The sequence below is a fragment of the Physella acuta genome, unplaced genomic scaffold (genome assembly GCF_028476545.2).
Source record: "Physella acuta isolate Inbredline_101_S28 unplaced genomic scaffold, ASM2847654v3 ptg000319l, whole genome shotgun sequence".
NCBI classification, from domain to species: domain Eukaryota; kingdom Metazoa; phylum Mollusca; class Gastropoda; family Physidae; genus Physella; species Physella acuta.
Genome location: NW_026731838.1, coordinates 12,760 through 36,949, shown reverse-complemented (window position 1 = coordinate 36,949; position 24,190 = coordinate 12,760). Strand labels below are relative to the sequence as shown.

The window sequence follows — 24,190 nt, the reverse complement described above, 5'->3', positions numbered from 1 at the left end:
GAATCTAATGGCATTATAAAGAAGGTAGACTATTCCGATTGGGCGACACCCATTGTGCCAGTGTTAAAGAAGGATGGTTCTATAAGAATTTGTGGAGACTACAAAACTACACTGAATAAGCAAATAGAGCTAAATAGGTACCCTATACCTAACATTGAGGAAATCTCTTTGAATTTGGCAGGAGGAGACAAATTCACTGAATTAGACTTTAGTCATGCTTACACTCAACTAGAACTGCATCCAGATTCAAAAGTCTATACGACAATAAACACACATAAAGGACTCTACCAATATGAAAGACTATGTTTTGGCATATCATCTAGCCCTGGAATTTTCCAAGCTGTCATGGACAGTATTTTTAAGGACATTCCAAATGTTTGTGTGTACTTTGACAATGTGTACATAACTGGTAAGAATGACACTGAACATCTTAAAACACTTGATAAAGAATTGAAAATTGTTGGTGAAAAAGGTTTAAAGATAAACAAAGATAAATGTCAATTCATGCTGACAGAAATTAGTTTTCTTGGTTATATATTAAGCAAGCAAGGCATCAGACCTCAACCTGAGAAAACAAAAGCCATTAAGGAAGCACCCAAACCTGAAAATACTCAACAACTAAGAGCTTTTTTGGGCTTGATAAATTACTATGCAAAGTTCATAGGGAATCTGTCTGGTAAACTATCACCACTGTACAAGCTGCTACAGAAAAATGCAACTTGGCACTGGGGTAAACAACAAGAAGCTGCTTTTAATACAGCAAAAGAGGCTTTGTCTGCTGACACCTTACTAACTCACTATGACCCAGGGAAAAGACTTATATTAACATGTGATGCTTCACCAGATGGTGTAGGAGCAGTCTTGTCCCACATGGATGAGAAGGGTGACAGACCCATTGCTTTTGCCAGTAGATCTTTGAACCAGGCTGAGAAAAATTATTCTCAGTTAGATAGGGAAGGCTTAGGCATCATTTTTGGTGTTAAGAAATTTCATAAGTTTCTGTTTGGTAGGAAGTTCACCATCTTTACAGATCATAAACCATTGCTAGGTTTATTTGGAGAAAACAAAACCCTACCTGAGCATGCCTCACCAAGAATTCAAAGATGGGCTATCACACTAACTGCATACAATTATGAATTGAAATACAAACCTGGATCTGAGAATAGTGCAGATAGCCTTAGTAGATTACCTTTAAAAAAACCAAAGCCTGAGCTATGTACCAGAAGATGTATTTGTTCTCTTCACTATCATGGATAACTCCAATATAAATGTGAATGATATTAAGAGAGAAACACAAAAAGATGAGTGCTTAATAAAAGTATATGAGTACTGTAAGAATGGTTGGCCTGAAGAGTCTGTGAATGATGACTTAAGGCCATATAAAATAAGAAATAAAAACCTTTGTGAAGATAATATAAAAGATGGAGAAGATGCAGTCCATTATCAGTCAGAGCTACCTAAACAAAGTATTTGTAACTTAATAAATGATTATGGTGATATGGCAATTTCAAATGCTTTAAGTAAGAAGGAATGTGATCATAAAACAACTTTGCTAACATCATTAGCACTTACAGAAAATAAAAGGGTAACATCAAAAGGAAAAAAGATTTTTGCCATTTAATACACCCACTTCAAATACTGGATCACAGTTGCAAAGTGATATTGTCCAGGATATTACTTTTAAACAGTATTTTTGGTTACCAAAAAGCACTATCAGATTACCTGAGGAAATTGATCAATCAAAGAAATCTATGTCAGTCAAGGATCTGAATAACAGCATAATACTTCCAGATGCCAATTCAAAAATAGTTCCATTAAATCATGACAAAACATGCATTGAAAGAGAATTTGGTGTTAATGAGAATGTGTATCTAAGAAATTATGGGAGAAAGGAAAAATGGATACCAGGTCAAATTGTTCAATGTACAGGACCTGTGTCTTATAAAGTTAAAAATAACTTGTGCAGATAATAAGTGTGAATCTGTCAATCCCACCAAATCTGAACAGTTCACACCAACTCAGTTTGTTCCACAACCAAGTTCTGTTGATATGAGTGAACCAAGTTGTCTGGAGTCAGAAAATGTAAATTCTGGAGTTAATGATTTAAATCCTAGACCTCCTGAGATAGAGAATCCAGATGGTCAGAATATTGAGTCACCAAATCAAAAGCCACTGAGAAGGTCAAGCAGGACAATCAAGGTCCCAAATAAGTTAGACCTATGATTCTAAAGGTCAAAAGGACTTTGACATTATTGTTTTGTATTTTGATTATGTTGTAGCATATTGTGCATTGTTTGTAAGGATGTAATCTACCATAGTGTTCATGTTACAATATAATTGGTGATTTTAGGATACTATCAATTGTTCTATTGAGAGATGTGTTATTATGTTCTAAGGGTAAAGGGATGTAATAGATTGAAATAATTGTGAGGTCAAGGGAACTCACTCTTCTGTATTAGTTATATTTATAATATTGTTATCTTGAGTGATGTCCCTTGTGTACTTCCTTCCGTCCTCTCTGTTTGTTACCATCGTGATGTAGTTAGACCCAATAAATGTGTTATATACAACCACAGGCTTCTGTCGTCAATCTATTATAGTTTACAATAAAGGGAAATTTATTTTAAAAATAAAACAACTATTTCTAATAAAACGTGTATTTAAAAAAAAAAAATTTAATAAAATATGTATTTAAAAAAATTGTTATTTTAATTTAATGAGACATGAAATTAAAAAAAATATATTTTATTTAATTACACAATTCTGCTGACAGTAAGTCTACGATTAAGATTTGTTGTAATACCGTAATCCTGCTGAAAATAAGTCTACAATTAAGACTTGTAATACCGTAATTTGGCTCACACTCCCAACACATGTGACAACTCACGACCAATGAAATCGCTTAAAATTTAAGGCTGTATCGTTTGTGTTGATCGCTGTTGTTTAACACTAATTGTAGTGGTAAAATCAGTTTAGATATAGTTGTGAAGAAATGAGAGTTCTTCAGTTAGTGTAAAGCTACCCACAGGACCAGGACACAAGTCTGGCCCCTACCCACAGGACCAGGACACAAGTCTGGCCCCTACCCACAGGACCAGGACACAAGTCTGGCCCCTACCCACAGGACCAGGACATAAGTCTGGCCCCTACCCACAGGACCAGGACACAAGTCTGGCCCCTACCCACAGGACACAAGTCTGGCCCCTACCCACAGGACCAGGACACAAGTCTGGCCCCTACCCACAGGACACAAGTCTGGCCCCTACCCAAAGGACCAGGACACAAGTCTGGCCCCTACCCACAGGACCAGGGCACGACTGGCCCCTACCCACAGGACCAGGACAAAAGTCCCTACCCCAGGACAAGGACACAAAATGTGGTCTGGTCCTTGGTCTACTGTTTACCCAAATTACTGTTCTTGAGAAAACTTGAATGTTCTACTTTCTTTATTATTCCAAGGCATTGCCTTTTTTTTCAAGAAAAATGATATTTGGAAATGAGAATCACAAATTAAAACGAAAATATAAGTATATTTAGAAATAGGAAAATTAAACAATATTTGCCAGTCTTCCTCCCCCCCCCCCCCTCCCACCCTCTTCAAAGGTAGATCAAATCACACCAGCGACTTATTTCGTTGTGAGTATCACTTTGTGCTTTGAAAATAAAATTGAAAAGAGAAAAAAGATACATCGAAATGAAAAAAAAATTGAAAAATTTCGTTTAAAAAACAAGATAAAAGTGCATCGAAGAAGAAACTTTTAATAATGAAAGTAGGATTATTCAATTTGTCATCAAGCTGTTTATAAACGTTAAATTATGATATCAAATTTCACCTAAAATAACCCACCAATGTTAACATCAAATTTTAAAAATGTAACATAATAAATATCAAATTTAAACATAAAATCAAAGCCAAACAATTTCTTTAGATAAAAATGTGTTTTTTGTTTTTGTTTTTTTGTAAAACAAGTATTTATAAATCCGCAAAATATAATTAAAAGTACACTTTTCTTGAAGGAGAAATTAAAACAAACATAACAGGCCACTAACTCTTCTAGCTAGCCGAGGCGACGAAAACCTAATACGCCCAACACATTGTTGATGATTCCACCTGGTCTGTTGTTAGACCTAGCAGATCCTTGCCGGTTGTTCATTGGGTTGAACCTCGAATTTCTCTGTTGACTTGGGGGATTTTGAGATCTTCTCGATCCCATGTTTCGACTTCGGTGACTCTGAAATCTAAACAATCCAATTTTTCTACTTTGGTGACTTCGAGATCTAGACGATCCTCTTTTTCTACTTTGGTGACTTCGAGATCTAGACGATCCTCTTTTTCTACTTTGGTGACTTCGAGATCTAGACGATCCTCTTTTTCTACTTTGGTGACTTCGAGATCTAGACTTTCCTCCTTTCCCACTTCTAGAATGGTGAGAGTTGCGATGTGATCGTCGTTTTGATGTAGTAGTAGTTCTTCTTCTAGTTGTTCTTGTTGTTCTTGTTGTTGTTGATGTTGTAGATAATGTAAGTGTTGTATTTGATGTTGGTGTTGTAGTTAAGGATGTTTCAAGTGGTGTTGTAGTTGATGCTGTGTCAGGTGTAGTAGAAGTTGTTTCAGGTGTTGTTGTTGTTTCAGCAGGTGTTGTTGTTTCAGTTGGTGTTGTTGTTGTTTCAGGTGAAGTTGATGTTGTTCCAGGTGGTGTTGTAGTTGTTTCAGGTGTTGTTGTTGTCTCAGGTGTTGTAGTTGTTTCAGGTGGTGTTGTTGTTGTTTCAGGTGTTGTTGTAGTTGTTTCAGGTGTTGTTGTAGTGGTTTCAGGTGTTATTGTCGTTGTTTCAGGTGTTGTAGTTGTTTCAGGTGTTGTTGTAGTGGTTTCAGGTGTTGTTGTCGTTGTTTCAGGTGTTGTTGCAGTTGTTTCAGGTGTTGTCGTTGTTTCAGGTGTGGTTGAAGTTGTTTCAGGTGTGGTTGTAGTTGTTTCAGGTGTTGTTGTAGTTGTTTCAGGTGTTGTTGTAGTTGTTTCAGGTGTTGTTGTAGTTGTTTCAGGTGTTGTAGTTGTTTCAGGTGTTGTTGTAGTTGTTTCAGGTGTTGTAGTTGTTTCAGTTATTGTAGTGGTTTCAGGTGTTGTTGTAGTTGTTTCAGGTGTTGTTGTAGTTGTTTCAGGTGTTGTAGTTGTTTCAGGTGTTGTTGTAGTTGTTTCAGGGCATGTTGTTGTAGTTGTTTCAGGTGTTGTAGTTGTTTCAGGTGTTGTTGTTGTTTCAGGTGTTGTAGTTGTTTCAGGTGTTGTAGTTGTTTCAGGTGTTGTTGTAGTTGTTTCAGGTGTTGTTGTAGTTGTTTCAGGTGTTGTTGTAGTTGTTTCAGGTGTTGTAGTTGTTTCAGGTGTTGTTGTAGTTGTTTCAGTTGTTGTAGTTGTTTCAGGTGTTGTTGTAGTTGTTTCAGGTGTTGTAGTTGTTTCAGTTATTGTAGTGGTTTCAGGTGTTGTTGTAGTTGTTTCAGTTGTTGTAGTTGTTTCAGGTGTTGTTGTAGTTGTTTCAGGTGTTGTTGTAGTTGTTTCAGGTGTTGTAGTTGTTTCAGGTGTTGTTGTAGTTGTTTCAGGTGTTGTAGTTGTTTCAGGTGTTGTTGTAGTTGTTTCAGGTGTTGTAGTTGTTTCAGGTGTTGTGGTGGTTTCAGGTGTTGTTGTAGTTGTTTCAGGTGTTGTAGTTGTTTCAGGTGTTGTGGTTGTTTCAGGTGTTGTTGTAGTTGTTTCAGGTGTTGTAGTTGTTTCAGGTGTTGTTGTAGTTGTTTCAGGGCATGTTGTTGTAGTTGTTTCAGGTGTTGTAGTTGTTTCAGGTGTTGTTGTAGTTGTTTCACGTGTTGTAGTTGTTTCAGGTGTTGTAGTTGTTTCAGGTGTTGTTGTAGTTGTTTCACGTGTTGTAGTTGTTTCAGGTGTTGTTGTCGTTGTTTCAGGTGTTGTAGTTGTTTCAGGTGTTGTAGTGGTTTCAGGTGTTGTTGTAGTTGTTTCAGGTGTTGTAGTTGTTTCAGGTGTTGTTGTAGTTGTTTCAGGTGTTGTAGTTGTTTCAGGTGTTGTAGTGGTTTCAGGTGTTGTTGTAGTTGTTTCAGGTGTTGTAGTTGTTTCAGGTGTTGTTGTAGTTGTTTCAGGTGTTGTAGTTGTTTCAGGTGTTGTAGTGGTTTCAGGTGTTGTTGTAGTTGTTTCAGGTGTGGTTGTAGTTGTTTCACGTGTTGTAGTTGTTTCAGGTGTTGTTGTAGTTGTTTCAGGTGTTGTAGTTGTTTCAGGTGTTGTTGTAGTTGTTTCAGGTGTTGTTGTTGTTTCAGGTGTTGTTGTAGTTGTTTCAGGTGTTGTAGTTGTTTCAGGTGTTGTAGTTGTTTCAGGTGTTGTAGTTGTTTCAGGTGTTGTTGTAGTTGGTTCAGGTGTTGTTGTAGTTGTTTCAGGTGTTGTAGTTGTTGTATCTATCGGTGTGCTGGTCGTCGTCGGAGTTGTCGTCGTCGGAGTTGTCGACGTCGGAGTTGTCGTTGTTGTGGTTGTTGACGTTGTTGTTGTCGTTGCTGTTGTTGTTTTTCGAGAGTTATGACTCCTGGAGTGAGATCTCGAACTTTTGCTATGATGTGAGTGACTGTGTGACCCGTGGTGAGAGCGACTATCTGACCCGTGGTGAGAGTGACTGTGTGACCCGTGGTGTGAGTGCCCATTTGATCGAGTTGTAGTTCGTCTTGTCGTCGTTGTTCTTCTATTTTCTCTTTCTGTAAATAAAGGAATATTGGGTTAGTTTTTTTTATTCATTCTGTTTAACGGATGTATCTATAGTATTTTGAAACATTTCTAACGAGTGAATATTTTACTTCTATTTCAATTTTTTTTTAAATTTAATTAGTGAAACATGCCCTAAACAGTCTGATAAAACTTCTTTAAAAACACGACCCCGACAAAAGGCCCCAGTCTCTACGGTCTTTCCAGATTTATTCTGTAGCGAAGGCCTTCGTCAAAAGATTCCCGTTAAAATAGCTCTTGCAAAATAAATTCCTATATTAAATCTGCAGAAAGCTGCCTACTTCACAATTGCTTATAAATCCCCCCAAGGATCATAAACTTCGGCAAAACAACGACTACGACAATAGCGCTCTTTGCAAACGCGCTCCCGTCAATAAGGATTGCAAAGCACAACAAAAAACCAAAAGGGTTGTAACACCTTATGATGCCTAGAACTAATGGAGCCAACCTACTAGATCAGTTGTATTTTCTTTTCAGACCACTTCATCTAAAACACCATCCAAAACACCATCTCGACTGGACTTTTCCAGGTCAGTGTAGAGCTACCCTGTTTCTGTTACCATGGTATAAGCCAGTGTCAACGGGTCAATTCTATAACCGGTCGTATTTATCTTCCCTAACGAGGGATTAACATGGACTCGAGTCCAGGATCTGAACTCGAGATTTTCAGGTTATAGCCATTGGCTCTACATTCCGGCCACACTTTAGCTGTATGGTTTTATACGTATTAACGCTACCCCCATTTGAATTATTTACTATTGATAAATATTTAAACTAACATATTTTACTAGTACATAAACCTACAAGTTTACATTTATGCGTTTAATAACATCCCAAAAATGTAAAAATAATAGAAGATAACATAATTAATTATGTAATACAAAGCCAAACTACTTTAGTGTATATATATATATATATATATATATATATATATATATATATATATATATATATATATATATATATATATATATATATTTAAAAGATGTAGTTGTAAACAAATACGTTTTAGACATAGACAATTTTATTGCCTGTTTATTTTTCAATATTTATTTGATTTCCTTCTATTTACCGCAAGACTAAATGAAGAAACATGAATTGTAAAAAAAAATATATTAAAAAATACTTTTAACAAACAATTAAATGACAAACAAATACAACAATTTCATGTTTTTATTTCTACCTTTCTTTTTATTTATAAAACATTTTCCCTTGTTTTAAACTATCAGACGGAAAAAAAAACGCTAGAATTCTAAAAGAGATTCTCCTCATAAGCTTACTGCTGTAGAAAAACCCGAATGAAAATACTTACGAGCTCCAACCTCCACAATACACAGTAGCGCGGCCATAGACACGAGTAGCCACGTCAAGTGACCCATGATTGCAGATCCAGCGAGACTTGTATCACTCGCAAGTGCATGACTTCAGCATTTATACACTAGAAACATACGTCACCGCAACGTCAAAATCCGATTAGCGTTAATAAAAGTTATTATAGTACTTAATTTTGAAATATGGATCATCACTCCTTTGATCCCTGCGGGCCGTATTCAGTTTCTAAAAGCGTATATATATATATACATATATATATATATATATATCTATATATATATATATATATATATATATATATATGTATATATATATATATATATATATATATATATATATATATATATATATATATATATATATATATATATATATGAAATACAGTTTTGCAATTTTTTCTCTATGTCTGTATGTGTGTGTGTGTGTATATCTGTGAACACGATTAACTTGATTGCCGTTACAGCTAAGTTGTTGCAATTTAATTTCATGTATAAGTATTATATCAAATGTGTAGTTCTGTATCAACTTTTCAGCGATTTCCGATAACCGGAAGAGGTATTAATTCTACGTTTGGTTTTTCAAAAGCCTACAACCTGCGTACTGTTTGAGATAGATAAACGAAATTTCGCATGTAAGTAAAAGATCTTATTCCCTGTCTTGTGTCAAATTTTGATTAAATTAACTTCCGTTGACTGAAAGCTTTACGTTTTCCAATTTCCGATGTCTCAAAAACGAATTTATAAAGTACTAATGCTCCGCACTATTATACACATATTGTTTGCCGCTCACTTGGTGCGCAATTCTTTTTTTCTACGCTATTCTATTCTATTTTTTAAAGTTTAAGTAATTAAAAATTGATTAAAAATCATGTCTATATGTTGCCATCCCCCGTAGTGTTATGTAAGAATATTCGAGAAAGTTTAGGGGAAATCACTCCCGCTTTATTTCATCTTTGTTGGTAACTGTATTGTTAATCATTAACAAAACTATAAGATAATTTTAAAGGGATTATTGCGATAATTATCACGGGTTATCGATGCGGCCCGCGTGCCGAACATTTCAAACACTTACATTAACAACAACTGCGTACGAGACTTTAGGCTTACAGGGGCGAAACACTCTGAACTGTTTTCTTCTGAAGTTTCTGGTTAAAATAGAAACACTTTTTGGCCAAGATCTGTACTTTAGATGTTTGTTTTTTTATTACACGGTCGCTTTGTATTGTTGTATTGAAGCGAACAAAAAAGCATGTGTGTTATTTTGGTTTTAGAAAAAGATGCACTACAAGAATTCATTTTGTACCAACATGCATGGTCTAGAGTCGGGCCGAGAAATATCGCTGATTTAAATATATCTAATCTCAATAACGTCATCCAAGTACTCATTAATGCTGGGTGGACTCATGTACGATCTGCAGAGTAGAATCCAGATTAAAATCTAACTTGAAACTTTCAAGTTAAATTTTAATCTAACCAACCGACCACGTAGATAGTTTGTTTTTTTTTCTTTTAAACTTACATTTTCGTTTGTCAAATTACTTAAAACAGCCACAGAGATACGTATAACACTACTAACTTCTTCTTCGTTCTTAAATATAATCTCTAACCGTTCTTAAATATAATCTCTAACCGTTCTTAAATATAATCTCTAACCGTTCTTAAATATAATCTCTAACCGTTCTTAAATATAATCTCTAACCGTTCTGAAATATAATCTCTAACCGTTCTTAAATATAATCTCTAACCGTTCTCAAATATAATCTCTAACCGTTCTTAAATATAATCTCTAACCGTTCTTAAATATAATCTCTAACCGTTCTTAAATATAATCTCTAACCGTTCTTAATTATAATCTCTAACCGTTCTTAATTATAATCTCTAACCGTCCTCCCGCCCCCTCCCTCGCTCTCCAGGCATGCGCAACAGTGTGTACCCACCCACACCACAACTGTGTCTTTCAGGAAGTTTTCACCCGTCACTAAATAGCGGCGTATGCTAGGCCGCGGCTCGGCTCGTACACTAAATTTCTTCCAGCCAATTTTGTTTTGCAAAACGTTATTGAAAGTTTCGGTAACTGGACTTATTCTTTTATAATATTAGTTGCTTTTGTATAGAACAATACAGAGTAAACATATTTCTATCATACCATTCATACCCAATCTAGTAAAACAAAATATGTTTTTTTTTAAATAAACACTAGATATTTTTCTAATCCGCCTTTGTGTATTTAGACATTGCGCAATATTGTTTTGTTGGTGGAAAATTTTAATAAATCCCTCTGTAGTTTTATTGAGACGGTATGCTTGAGTTGTTCAGTTAGCCGCCCACTGCAGATTCATATTGTTTACTGAATTTTGTTTTCGAGAAATAAACTCTACTCCAACTACACTGCCGTCGCTGTAGATTATCATACGGTGAAACTATCGGTGAAAGATCATTACATGCCTAAGCTAACAGCAAAAGATCATTGTATGTTGAAACTAAAAGCAAAATATCATTACATGTTGAAACTAAAAGCAAAATATCATTACATGTTGAAACTAAAAGAAAAGATCATTTCACTGCGAAACTGTAGGCAAAAGATCATTATATGCTGACACTTAAAGCGAAAGATTATTATACGTTAAAAGATGAACATTCTATTTAATAAAAAAACATCATATATTTTTTGTAAAATGGACTTTAAAATAAAGAACAGTATAAAGCAAAATAAATTGCAATTTATAAAATTCTGTTGATTTACAAAAGACTGAACACATTTTAACACAAATAGGTAGAACATACCACGGCAGAACATTTTAAAATAAAGTACATTGTGTTAATTAACATCATATTGTTTTCTAGATATAAATTTTGAAAAAAAAATCGTATAAACGGATATAAAGATCTTTATCAAAAATAGCTTCTTATAAAAATCAAAGCCTTACACAGAAGATTATCCAGTAACCGTCATTAAAGATCATAATCTCTCTTTCGTTACACACACCGCGCAAAAACAAAGCAAGCGTCTAATGATGCATGATGAGCTGATGTTTGTTTATTTTAAACATGTATCAAGGGGCGATAACAAAAGTTAGCCAGTCAATACCAGCTTGTATTTTTAACATTATGGTACGACGTGGCGGAGTGGTAGAGCGTTGACTGCTAACCCTAAAATATCGGGTTCGGATCTAGGTCCGGGGCCGAATCTGCAGGACGTCCCTGAGTCCACTCAGGTTTAATGAGTACCTGCCTCACTTTAGGGAAAGGGAAAGTGAAGGCGACCGGGTATCCTTTCATCTACTTCATCTGCTCTAAGGATTGTTAAATCTAAAAGTGGAACGTCTCGTTCTTTTTAATTGCAACGGGTTGTTTTTCTTATTGTACTTTTACATCAAAACCATGATTTTGTATGAAGAAATACTCTTGTTTCGAATTTAAATAATTTTTATACTTAAACCTCGACCAATCTCACATATTTTATCAATATTTTCCCCACCCCTTTTCTACAACTCAGACCATTATTTAGGTAAACGAAGTTTCTCTTCACTTTAGGCCAAAACTACTTGAAACGAGTATACTGCACAATAGTGTGTGTATATATTACTCATGTTTTACTAACATAAACACGTAGGGCTATGAATATGTTAACAGCGTATTGATTGGTTAATCGATGGTTATATGATAAAATAATGCAACGAAAAATGTAATAAAATAACGAACACAAATCAGTTCTGCATGCGTTTTCAAGCGTGATTGTATTTCGTAAGACAAGCTTACGTGGTTGTTTGTTAGGGTCTTATGTCAATGCACGTAGGGGGCGGGGGTGGGTGGTTCAGAGTTTTTTCCATGCATCTTCTCCGTCTACCCCCCCCCCTCATCTTCCCCGAACGAATTAAAATTTATATTGAAAAAAAAAATGCTTGTACCATTTTCTGTCCCGCCTCGCCCCCCCCCCCCTTCCACTCCCCGGAAATTTTAGTGTGCACTTCCCTCCCCCCCCCCCCCCGAAAATCTCAAGTATCTCCCCTCCCCTTAAGCAAAAAATCCGGAAGAAACACTGAGGTTTGGGAACAGCTAACAATAGGGGTATTTTTTTTAAAAATTAAGGTTTTTTTTTATGTCGTTATGAGGTCTTATGTCAAACTAACATGGGGATTCTTTGTGAGCTGATTAATGGGGGGGGGGGGTTGTGTGATCTGGTCATGAGGGGTCTTATGTCAGATGACCGTAGTAATATTGTGTCTACCGACCATAGGGGTCTTATGTCACTGACCAGGGGTCATGTGTCATTAGTCCGCTGATGGGGGGGGGGATGTGGATCCTACCTCGCGATGTGATGTTGTGTGGGAGGGGATCTTGTCTCACTAGCCCATGGATTTTTTCTCTCTACATCCCGTTGGTGCAGGGGTCGGCAACCTTTTGAAGCGGAAGAGCCAAAAGTTACAATTTTCGAAATTTCCCTGGTTTTAAAGAGCCACTAACATTTTTTTTATTTCAAATATTTTTTTTTATTAAGATTATTAGTATTTGTGCAAGGAGCTGGAGAGCCGCATCTTGATATCAAAAGAGCCGCATGCGGCTCGCGAGCCGCAGGTTGCCGACCCCTGCGTTTGTGTCTTATTTATACAGGTCTTGTTTACGTGTTTTAAATTATTTTTTACTTGTAGCACACACAATTTTAATCGAATAATTGTATGTGTTTTTAAGCTATGTCTTGTTAATTGCTACGTTATGTGTGTGTTAATTATTGGTTTGTTTTCTTGTTACTTAATGTTACTTTATTAGTTACTGTTACGGTGTGTCTTATTAGTCATAACATTCTTGTATTACTTTATGGCTTGCTAGTCATTGTTACGTTATGTCTTGTTAATTATTGTTACTTTTTTGTCTTTTATTGATTACGTCCCTTGCATGAGATGTATATATTCTTTTTATGTCCCTCGAGTGTGTTCTGGGCTGTGCACTGCCCGTCAATGACTGAGCACAACTAAAGAACTCAAGACACATTTCTCAGTCTGTTCTCTACCTGCTTAACCAAGTTCTTATGTAAACATCATGGCGTCTGGTGCTGTGTTATAAGCAGACAGCAGGCATCTCTTCGGTGGGGGTGGGGGACGTTTTTAGGCGTTGCTTTGCCCCCCCCCCCTCCCCTTGAACGTAATAAAATTTATATAGAAAATATACACTTGTACCACAGTCCTCCCCCCCCCCATCCCTGCCCCGGAAATTTTAGACCACCCCTCCAGAGGCGTGGCGATGGGGGGGGGGGGGGGGCAGGGGGTACATATGTCCCCGGGCGCCGACCTTAGAGGGCGCCAAAATGTCATTTTAGGTGCATTTTTGCCTTATAAACAGTTTGAGGGGGGGGGTGCAAATAAAAAATTGAGGGGGGGGGGGGCGCCAAATTGAAAGTTTGTTCCCGGGCGCCGGGAAGGGTCGCTACGCCTCTGCACCCCTCCCCTTGGAAATTGTATTTACCCCCCCCCCCCCTCCGAAAATTTCAAGTGCCCCCCCCCTGCAGAAAAAAGTTCTAGAAGAAACACAGGCTGTAAGTACAGCGAGTTGAGTAATGTAAGATGGGCCTCAACCGCCTTTAGATATCAAGCTCGCCATACTGGGACGGCCTGGCTCTACAGCCAAGGGAAATAACTGGGTAGAAATTTTAATAGAAAATCGTCATTTTTAATCTAACAATATATGCTATATTCTTATCGACCGTAAAAGCATTAATTGATTGAGATAGTCGTTTTGAGTGTAACATTAATTATCTACTATATTCTTATCAACTGTAAAAGCATAAATTAGTTGACTGAAGTATTTGTGTTGCTCACATAGAGTAGGCCTATTTGTAAGTAGTTCAGAGTTACTAAATTCTACACATTTGTAATTTTAAATTTTGATATCTCCATGTATCTAAAAAAAATGTATATATATTTTGTGAGATTATTTTTTTTAAAGTGGTTATTTTAAAAAAATACATTTTATAAGAGGTGGCCTGCGGTAGAGCGCAGAGGCATAGCGAGGGGGGGGGGCATATGTCCCCGGGCGCCGACCTTAGGGGCGCCAAAATGGGTTGGAAAAATAAATTGAAATCTTGAGGGGTGGGGGATGCAAATCAAAAGTTTGAGGGGGGGTGCAAATCGAAAGTTTGTCCCCTGGCGCCGGGAAGGGTCGCTACGCCTCTGTTAGAGCGCTAAACACCTAACCCAAAAGTCTCGAGTTCGAATCCGGTTTGAAGTCAGTAGAACGTCCCTGGGTCTATCAAGTTGTGATAGGTACCTGACTCACATCAAGGAAAGAATAGTACTGACAACATTATTCCTCTATATGCCGAGGTCATAGAAACAAATGAGCTTTAATTTATCAGCTCCTTGTGTCTTGGGCACGACAGGTAAAAGATGATGATGGTGTTTAAAATTACAAAATTAGTATCTAACAAAATAATTTATTTTAAATATATATAATAAAGTGTTTTTATTTTTTTCAAGCTGTATCAAACCTTCTAACTTTAATTCTAGCTGAAATAGAATCAGTTATTGTTGTGTAAATGATTAAAAGGTACACGCTTAGAAATCTAAAGCACGACAGAGGAGCTGATAATTTTTTTTTTAATTTAATTTAATTTTTCTGAGATAATATTGGCAGTGGCGTCACTAGGTAGGATTGACGACTGGTGTGGTATCCCAGGGTGTCACGTCCCCCTCCTCCAACGTCACCCATTCTTCGTCCCACCTCCAACGCCCCCCCCCCCTCCTGCAACTTCCCCCCTCCTCGAACGTCCCCGACCTTTCTCCAACGCCCCCCCCCCTTTCTCCGTCCCCTCCTCCAACGTCCCCCCCTTTCCCGGTTCCTCCCATTTCTCCAACGTCCTCATCTCTCTAACGTCCTCCTCTCTCCAACGTCCTCCTCTCTCCAACGTCCTCATCTCTCCAACGTCCTCCTCTCTCTAACGTCCTCCTCTCTCCAACGTCCTCATCTCTCCAACGTCCTCCTCTCTCCAACGTCCTCATCTCTCTAACGTCCTCCTCTCTCCAACGTCCTCATCTCTCCAACGTCCTCATCTCTCCAACGTCCTCCTCTCTCCAACGTCCTCATCTCTCCAACGTCCTCATCTCTCCAACGTCCTCATCTCTCTAACGTCCTCATCTCTCTAACGTCCTCCTCTCTCCAACGTCCTCATCTCTCCAACGTCCTCCTCTCTCCAACGTCCTCATCTCTCCTACGTCCTCATCTCTCCAACGTCCTCATCTCTCTAACGTCCTCCTCTCTCCAACGTCCTCATCTCTCTAACGTCCTCCTCTCTCCAACGTCCTTCTCTCTCCAACGTCCTCATCTCTCTAACGTCCTCCTCTCTCCAACGTCCTCCTCTCTCCAACGTCCTCCTCTCTCCAACGTCCTCCTCTTCTAATGTCCCCCCTCCTCCATCGCCCACCCCTCTTTCTCCAACGCCCCTTTCTTCAAAGCCCCCCCCCTCAAACGTACTTGTTGCCACTTCATCACTAGGTCTATATCTATGGACACTTTGGATGGTGTCACTTGATGCTGATACTTGCGGCGCCACCCCCCCCCCCCCCCCCCCCGACTGGCCACACTACTGGATACCGCTGAAGAAACTGTCCACACATTTAACGTGAATAGTCAGCCTGCTTTTAGTCGTGTTAGTGCGGGTGGTTGTACGGCGATCTACTGCTTTATTTCCTCTCTTCATGTCCAGTCAATCTTATTTTTAAAAGCTGGATGCTGTCATACACGTTCGTTTAATTTAGTTTAAATTCAACATAAGCGATTGAACATCTACACAATAAAAAGACAAACAAAAATGTGAACATAAAAAAAAAATGCAAAAAAAACAAACAAAAATTTGAAAATAAAAATAAAAATTCGAAACACGAGCATATACATTTTTAGTTTGTTTTATTAGTATACCCCTAAATTGAACAAATAATTTTAATGCCATTGTTATAATACCCTTTTCGCTATACCCGTCGGAAAACTCGAGATTACACATTTTATTACAGAAAAAGGAAAAAAAAAACAATGAATTTCTAGAAATTCCCAGCTTCTTAACATCTCGCTCGCTAATTTAAACGGAAACAAAAAAGTTTACTTTTTCTACACTCCGTGTTAGTTTACTTCAACGATGGATAACTAAATTGGAGAAAAAGAACTACTTTAAAGATATTTATGTAAATAAAAAATAATCGTATATTTGATAATATTTTAGTTAAACGAAAGAATAAAAAAATAATTCCGAAATAAAAATGTAAATTTGATGTTAGGAATAACAAAATATAAATCGAAACAATAAAAATCTGCCAGATATCAAGATAAAAACTATATAATAACACCGTCAATAAAGATCAAAATTAAATGGAAAATTTAAAAGAAGTAACACCAAGCGCAGAATGTGATAAAAATACAACACTGTAGCCACAGTGAAATCTAGAGTAGCATGCAAATCTATCTTGGCCGGTACCTATTTTCTAGGGGATTCTTCGCTACGGGTTTGAGAATTCGAAATTTGTGTTTGGTTCTGGGGACATTTTCTTCTTAGTGATTCTGGGCTATGGGTTTTTTGAATAAAATTTAGAACTTGAGTTTCGATTTCGGTCACTTTGTGAGTTAGGATTTAGAACTTGAGTTTTGAACTTGGTCACTAAGTGATTTAGAAGATGAGTTTCGACTTGGATTTATTCGTGAGTTGGGATTTAGAACTTGAGTTTTGAACTTGGTCACTAAGTGATTTAGAAGATGAGTTTCGACTTGGGTTAATTTGTGAGTTGGATAAATCTTTGTGATGACTGATAGAGTTGTATTTACCGATTGTTGTTCGTTTAGTTGTTGGAGATGTTGCATTAGCCACGGTTGTGTTTGGTGTAATTGTTTCTGAAATGGTTGTAGTAGTTGTTTATGGCGTTGTGTTTATTAGTTCTGCCCTTGTAGTTGCTGTTTCTGACATGGTTGTAAATGGTTTTTCTTTCTGGCGTTGTAGCAGTTGTTAATGTTATTGTTGATGTTATTCCTTACGTTATAGCTGTTGTTTCTTTCTAGCGTTGAAGTTGCTGTTTCTGACATGGTTGTAGTTGTTGTTTCTGATGTTGTAGTCGTTATTTCTGGCGTTGTTGGCGTTGATTCAGGGGTTGTTGTCGTTGACTTAGGAATTGTTGGCGTTGATTCAGGGGTTTCTTTCTGGCGTTGTAGATGCTGATTTTGACATGGTGGTAGTTGTTGTTTCTGATGTTGTAGTCGTTACTTATGGCGTTGTTGGCGTTGATTCAGGGGTTGTTGTCGTTGACTTAGGAATTGTTGGCGTTGATTCAGGGGTTTTAGTGGTAGTTGATTAAGGGGTATTTGTGGTAGTTGATTCAGGGGTATTTGTGGTAGTTGATTCAGGGGTATTTGTGGTAGTTGATTCAGGGGTTGTTGTTGTTGATTCGGGGATTGTTGTCGTTGACTTAGGAATTGTTGGCGTTGAATCATGGGTTTTTGTGGTAGTTGATTCAGAAATTGTTGTCGTTGATTGTGGAGTTGTTGTAATTGATTCTGGAGTTGTTGTCGTATATTTTTGAGTTTAAATTGTTGTAATTGGTGTAAGTGCTTCTTTGTTCCTGCGAATTGTGTGCCGTGGCCATTCGACATAGAGCTGGAACTCCCTGTATGGCTGTGGTGATTGCGAGATTGGGATGAGTGTCTGCTGTGGCTTCTAGAACCGTGTGAATTGTGTCTATCAGTTGTGGTCGTAGATTCTTGCGTTGTAGTCATTGTTTCAGGCGTTGTAGTTGTTGTTTCTGGCGTTGTAGTTGTTGTTTCTGGGGTGGTTGTTATTTCTGGGGTGGTAGTTGTTGTTTCTGGCGTTGTAGTTGTTTCTGGCGTTGTGATGGTTGTTGTTTCTGGGGTTGTAGTTGTTGTTTCTGCGGTTGTAGTTGTTTCTGGGGTGGTTGTAGTTGTTGTTGTTTCTGGGGTTGTTGTTGTTGTTTCTGTGGTTGTAGTTGTTTCTGGGGTTGTGGTGGTTGTTGTTTCTGTGGTTGTAGTTGTTTCTGGAGTTGTAGTTGTTGTTTCTGTGGTTGTAGTTGTTGTTTCTGGGGTTGTAGTTGTTGTTTCTGGGGTGGTAGTAGTTGTTTCTGGGGTTGTAGTTGTTGTTTCTGGGGTTGTAGTTGTTGTTTCAGGGGTTGTAGTTATTTCTTGGGTTGTTGTTTCTGTGCATGGAGTCGTTGTTTCTGGGGTGGTTGTTGTTATTTCTGAACTTGTAGTTGTTGTTTCTGTTCTTGTAGTTGTTTTTCGGGTTGTACGCATTGTTTCTGGGGTTGTGGTTGTTTCTGGGCATGTAGTTGTTGATTCTAAAGTTGTAGTTGTTGTTTCTGGGGTTGTAGTTGTAGTTTCTGGGGTTGTAGTTGTTGTTTCTGGAATTGTAGTTGTTGTTTCTAAAGTTGTAGTTGTAGTTTCTGGGGCTGTAGTTGTAGTTTCTGGGGTTGTAGTTGTTGTTTCTGGAATTGTAGTTGTTGTTTCTGGGGCTGTAGTTGTAGTTTCTGGGGTTGTAGTTGTTGTTTCTGGAATTGTAGTTGTTGTTTCTAAAGTTGTAGTTGTAGTTTCTGGGGCTGTAGTTGTAGTTTCTGGGGTTGTAGTTGTTGTTTCTGGAATTGTAGTTGTTGTTTCTAAAGTTGTAGTTGTAGTTTCTGGGGCTGTAGTTGTAGTTTCTGGGGTTGTAGTTGTTGTTTCTGGGGTTGTAGTTGTTGTTTCAGGGGTTGTAGTTATTTCTTGGGTTGTTGTTTCTGTGCATGTAGTCGTTGTTTCTGGGGTGGTTGTTGTTATTTCTGAACTTGTAGTTGTTGTTTCTGTTCTTGTAGTTGTTTTTCGGGTTGTACGCATTGTTTCTGGGGTTGTGGTTGTTTCTGGGCATGTAGTTGTTGATTCTGAAGTTGTAGTTGTTGTTTCTGGGGTTGTAGTTGTAGTTTCTGGGGTTGTAGTTGTTGTTTCTGGAATTGTAGTTGTTGTTTCTAAAGTTGTAGTTGTAGTTTCTGGGGTTGTAGTTGTTGTTTCTGGGGTTGTAGTTGTTGTTTCTGGGGTTGTAGTTGTAGTTTCTGGGGTTGTAGTTGTTGTTTCCGTGGTGCTTGTTGTTTCTGTTGTTGTAGTTGTTGTTTCTGTCGTGGTTGTTGTCTCGGGCGTTGTGGTTGTTGTTTCTGGGGTTGTAGTTGTAGTTTCTGACGTGGTTGTTGTTTCTGGCGCTGTCGTAGTTGTTTCCGTTGTTGTAGTCGTTGTTTCTGGCATTGCTGTCGTTGTTTCTGGCGTAGTTGTGGGTGTAGTTGTAGCATCTGACGTTGATGTTGTTCTTCGAGAGTCTCGACTTCTGGATCCTCCGCTGGAGCCTGAATGACTATTTGAACCATCGTGCGAGTGAGACTGTGACATGTCGTGCGACTGACCATTTGAATGTTGGTGTGAGTGACTTTGATGATTGTGCTGCCACTGACCATTTGAATGTTGGTGTGAGTGACTTTGATGATTGTGCTGCCACTGACCATTTGAATGTTGGTGTGAGTGACTTTGATGATTGTGCTGCCACTGACCATTTGATTGTTGATGTGAGGGACTCTGATGATTGTGCTGCCACTGACCATTTGATTGTTGATGTGAGGGACTCTGATGATTGTGCTGCGACTGACCATTTGATTGTTGATGTGAGGGACTCTGATGATTGTGCTGCCACTGACCATTTGATTGTTGATGTGAGGGACTCTGATGATTGTGCTGCGACTGACCATTTGATTGTTGATGTGAGGGACCTTGTTGATTGAACTGCGACAGACGATTGGATACCAAGGTACCTATTTTGCTTCTGTTAAGTAATCTTTGGTTCGAGTTTCCCGGCCATGCTAAAATTAAACAAAGGTTGTTTTTTTTATCGAGTATTGCAAAACATCATTTTATTTCATTTTTTCTTTAATAGTGTTAATTTATTAGTATTAAAAGTTTTAAGAATAGATATTAGGTAAAAAAACTGAGTTATCTTTCTTCAGATGTAAATGTGTATCAAGCAAATGTAAATGTTCTAATAATTTTTCATAATTAAATTTTCGAAAGCTGCATAAACATATCATAATTTGTTTTGTTTGTTTTTGTTTTTTTCATTTCGGATTGTCTATGAAACGCAATGTTTTTTTTTAAATATTTGTGTATAACATATATTGGACAACGTGGTCGAAATGTAGATAGTTCGACTGCTCCCCAGAAAGCGTAGAGTTCGGATTCCGATCTCGAGTCCGTAAGATGTCCTTGGTTTGACCCAATGCGTACCTGACTTACGTTAAGGAAGGTAACAGAAGTTTTGTATATTGCTGACCACACTGTACTTTCATATTCCGTGGTCAATTTAGCAGGTGACATGTACTTCGCTTGCCCCATGGACCGTCATAATAAATAGGGAACCTTTCCATGACTTACTTTACTTACCATAAAAGGCAACACAAAAAAGCCCTAGGGTAGAGCCGGGCTTAACGGATTTGTTTTGCATAAGGTTTAAGTTAAGTTTTTTAAAAACCGAGGACGACAGGAGAGCTAACTCCGAAAAATTCTCCGATACGACCCTAGAACACGGCGTGGCCGAACTGTAGAGCGCCAGGAGGCTAATTTTAAAGTCTAGAGTTCGAATCCTGGTTCGTCAATAGAACAACCCTAGTTCTCTAAAGGGAACCTAACTCGCGTTAGGGAGAGTAAGCGCGGCCGGACATCGTGCTGACCACACTATCCCTTCATATGCTGAGGTCACAGAAACATGGGAATTTTACTTCAATTTCACCATGGACCGTCAGATTAGAAAATTTTTTGTAGGGCAGTTATTAGCTGGGCTTATCGACTACTGCAGGAGAGAAAACTCCAAAATTAAACAACTGCTGCCTTGAATATTGTTCTGGGTGGAAAAAGCAAGGGAATTCCGGAGCCAACGGCGCGCGTTGCATATTGACATTCAATACGTAACTGTGTTGGATGAAATTACCCTAGTAGTTAACAAATAAAAACGATGAAGAAGAAGATGAAGAAAGAAAACATACCTGAGGCACACTCCGCAAGTATCAGCACCAGACCAACAGCAGCTAGTAAATACACCACGTGACCCATTGTTGTTAAGTGACAGGTTAGAGGAAAATCACGTAATGGTTTAAAAAATAAAACGATTCACATTTATAGTCATCTCCCCTTACACCAGTGACTGATCTTGATTGAATTCGAAAATCGTTTTTGTCATTGCTTTGATTTTTTAGATATTTAGAAGAAAAACAACTTCTACTTCTTGCAGGGGCGGATTTTACATTATTTTTTTTGGAGAATGGGTTTTGTTTTTCATGTAATGTAAGTAAAGTTCCCTTGCAAACCTGACGGTCTATAGGTCAAGTGAAGGAGAGTTCACTTGTTTCTGTGACCTCTACATATGAAGAGATTTCAATTTCGCCACACAGGTGTTTTTGTATTTTTTTAAGAGGTGGCCAGGAGGTAGAGCGCTAAACACCTAACCCAAAAGTCTCGAGTTCGAATCCGGGTTCAAATCAATAGAACGTTCCTGCGTCCATCCATTTTGGGAGAATGTTTTGTTTTCACATTATAAGAGGAGTTTCAAAATCACAGCAAAGTTTTTTTTTTGTAGATAGGACACTATGTTAAAGAACGTAATTACTTTGATTAATTATAATTTTAAAATTGTTTTGCTATTTTAAGTAATTAAAATGTAATGAATTTTGATAATTTAAAATATTCTTATTAAATAGCTGGAAATTAATCTTCCCTTACATGGAAGTTAGACGAACCACTATAGATTTGCGGTACATTTTCTTGTAACTATGGTAACCGTGCTAAAGTCGCATATGCCGTACAAGAACTAAACGGTGATTTAAGAATGGGACTGGATTTGCATAGAAAAGATTATACTAGTTATAGGGTACAATATTATCACTTAAGATCGTAGTTTTTTTTTGTTTTTTTTTTAATTTTATTTTAGATTAGATGTCCCTATCATCATTACTTCCTCTTTTCGTTCCTTACGGAGCTTAGAGCCCCTGTCAATGTTTCCCAATCTCCACAATATCCTGCCTCTTTTTTCAGCTGCCCCCAATTTCTTCCTCTCCTATTAATTCGATTTAACGTATACAACAATATCCCAAAATTTCAACAAATGAAGGTATCTCTGTTACTTCCTCTCCTATTAATTCGATTTAACACATACAACAATATCCCAAAATTTCAACGAATGAAGGTATCTCTGTTACTTCCTCTCCTATTAATTCGATTTAACACATACAACAATATCCCAAAATTTCAACGAATGAAGGTATCTCTGTTACTTCCTCTCCTATTAATTCGATTTAACATATACAACAATATCCCAAAATTTCAATGAATGAAGGTATCTCTGTTACTTCCTCTTATATTAATTCGATTTAACATATACAACAATATCCCAAAATTTCAACGAATGAAGGTATCTCTGTTACTTCCTCTCCTATTAATTCGATTTAACACATACAACAATATCCCAAAATTTCAACGAATGTAGGTATCTCTGTTACTTCCTCTCCTATTAATTCGATTTAACATATACAACAATATCCCAAAATTTCAACGAATGAAGGTATCTCTGTTACTTCCTCTCCTATTAATTCGATTTAACACATACAACAATATCCCAAAATTTCAACGAATGAAGGTATCTCTGTTACTTCCTCTCCTATTAACTAGCTGTAACATGTAGAAATATCCCTAAATTTCAACGAATAAAGATATCTCTGTTATCTTCCTCTTTTATAAATTAGATGTAATATGTACAACAGTATCCCAAAATTTCAATGAACTAAGTTATCTCTGCGGGAAGAAGTGCTGAAGAATCTTTTTTATCTTTTATTTTTTTTAAAAACATTTTTTGCCTTAAGACAAGTGGTTTTGATGTTACGCCTCTGCATTTTCTAACAAAGTTTCGGACACGCTTACTAAACATTCGCGAAAATAAATAAAAAATAACCTTGAAACTAGGTTACATGCTTGACCTATTTAGGTTGTAAATATATTGTGGGAGTATAACGAAGGTAGTATGGAAGTATTGTTGTGGGGGTTCTATCGGGGTAGTATGGAAGTATTGTTGTAGGGGTTCTATCAGGGTAGTATGGAAGTATTGTTGTAGGGGTTCTATCAGGGTAGTATGGAAGTATTGTTGTAGGGGTTCTATCGGGGTAGTATGGAAGTATTGTTGTAGGGGTTCTATCGGGGTAGTATGGAAGTATTGTTGTAGGGGTTCTATCAGGGTAGTATGGAAGTATTGTTGTAGGGGTTCTATCAGGGTAGTATGGAAGTATTGTTGTAGGGGTTCTATCGGGGTAGTATGGAAGTATTGTTGTAGGGGTTCTATCAGTAGTATATTAGGTCCCTTTTGGGTATTATTTTTGGCGGAGGTGGGGATGGGGAGGAACAATGACATATAGGAAAATACTCGGGAGCAGGATGCGCGGGTGGCGCAAAGAGATATAGTAAAATACTCCCAGCCTGGCGCATCGGGATGGGGAGGGTGGGTGAGCAGGATGTGGGGGTGGCGCAAAGACATATAGTAAAATACTACGCCAACTGGGGTTGGCGGAGGTGGTGGGGAAGTAGGTCACCTTTTGGTGACCTTGTGACGTAATCTTTGACCTTGTGACATAATCATTGACCTAGTTACGTAATTTTAATGCGTTTTTAATTAGTTTGAATTTAATTTTTAAATTTTAATTAGTTTTTTAATTAGTTACATAATTTAATTATTTGTTTGATTTTAATGAATTTAAATACTTTGTTTATTTATTTTGTTTTGTAATTTTTATTAACGAGTTACGTAATTTAATTACTTTGATTGTATTTTTATTTGTTTAATTTGTTTGTTTACTTGTTGTTTAATTTAATTACTTTGTTTATATTGTGTAATTTTTATTAACGAGTTACGTAATTTGATTATTTGTTTACTTTTTAATTATTTTTATTTTGTTTATTTTTAATTTTATTTTATTTTATAATTAGTTAAATTATTATTAACTAGTTACGTAATTTGATTTTAATTACCTTTGTTTAATTAATTTTTTTTTTATATATTTCTTTTCTTTGTTGTTT

At 37.4% G+C, this 24,190-nt stretch overlaps 2 protein-coding genes across 2 annotated transcripts; both read right to left on the bottom strand.

Moving 5' to 3' along the window:
* Positions 1-5,072: 5,072 nt before the first annotated feature.
* LOC131940500 (integumentary mucin A.1-like) lies at positions 5,073-6,008 on the bottom strand (the record flags this gene model as incomplete). Its single annotated transcript, XM_059299157.1, has 2 exons — positions 5,073-5,324; positions 5,367-6,008. Coding segments are annotated over 2 exons (894 nt in total), but the record flags the coding sequence as incomplete, so codon positions are not given.
* Positions 6,009-16,333: 10,325 nt separating this feature from the next.
* LOC131940474 (mucin-2-like) lies at positions 16,334-21,186 on the bottom strand. Its single transcript, XM_059299134.1, has 2 exons — positions 21,118-21,186; positions 16,334-19,941 (listed from the first exon to the last, which is right to left on the bottom strand). Exons 1-2 carry the CDS (start codon positions 21,182-21,184, stop codon positions 17,321-17,323), a joined length of 2,688 nt encoding a protein of 895 aa, XP_059155117.1. The 5' UTR covers positions 21,185-21,186; the 3' UTR covers positions 16,334-17,320.
* Between the last annotated feature and the right edge of the window lie 3,004 nt (positions 21,187-24,190).

Excerpts from the sequence above, each read along its gene's own strand:
- LOC131940474 (XM_059299134.1), bottom strand. The coding sequence starts at position 21,184 with ATGGGTCACGTGGTGTATTTACTAGCTGCTGTTGGTCTGGTGCTGATA. Across the intron at positions 19,942-21,117 it reads ACTTGCGGAGTGTGCCTCAG|CATGGCCGGGAAACTCGAAC; the intron begins GTATGTTTTCTT and ends GTTTAATTTTAG.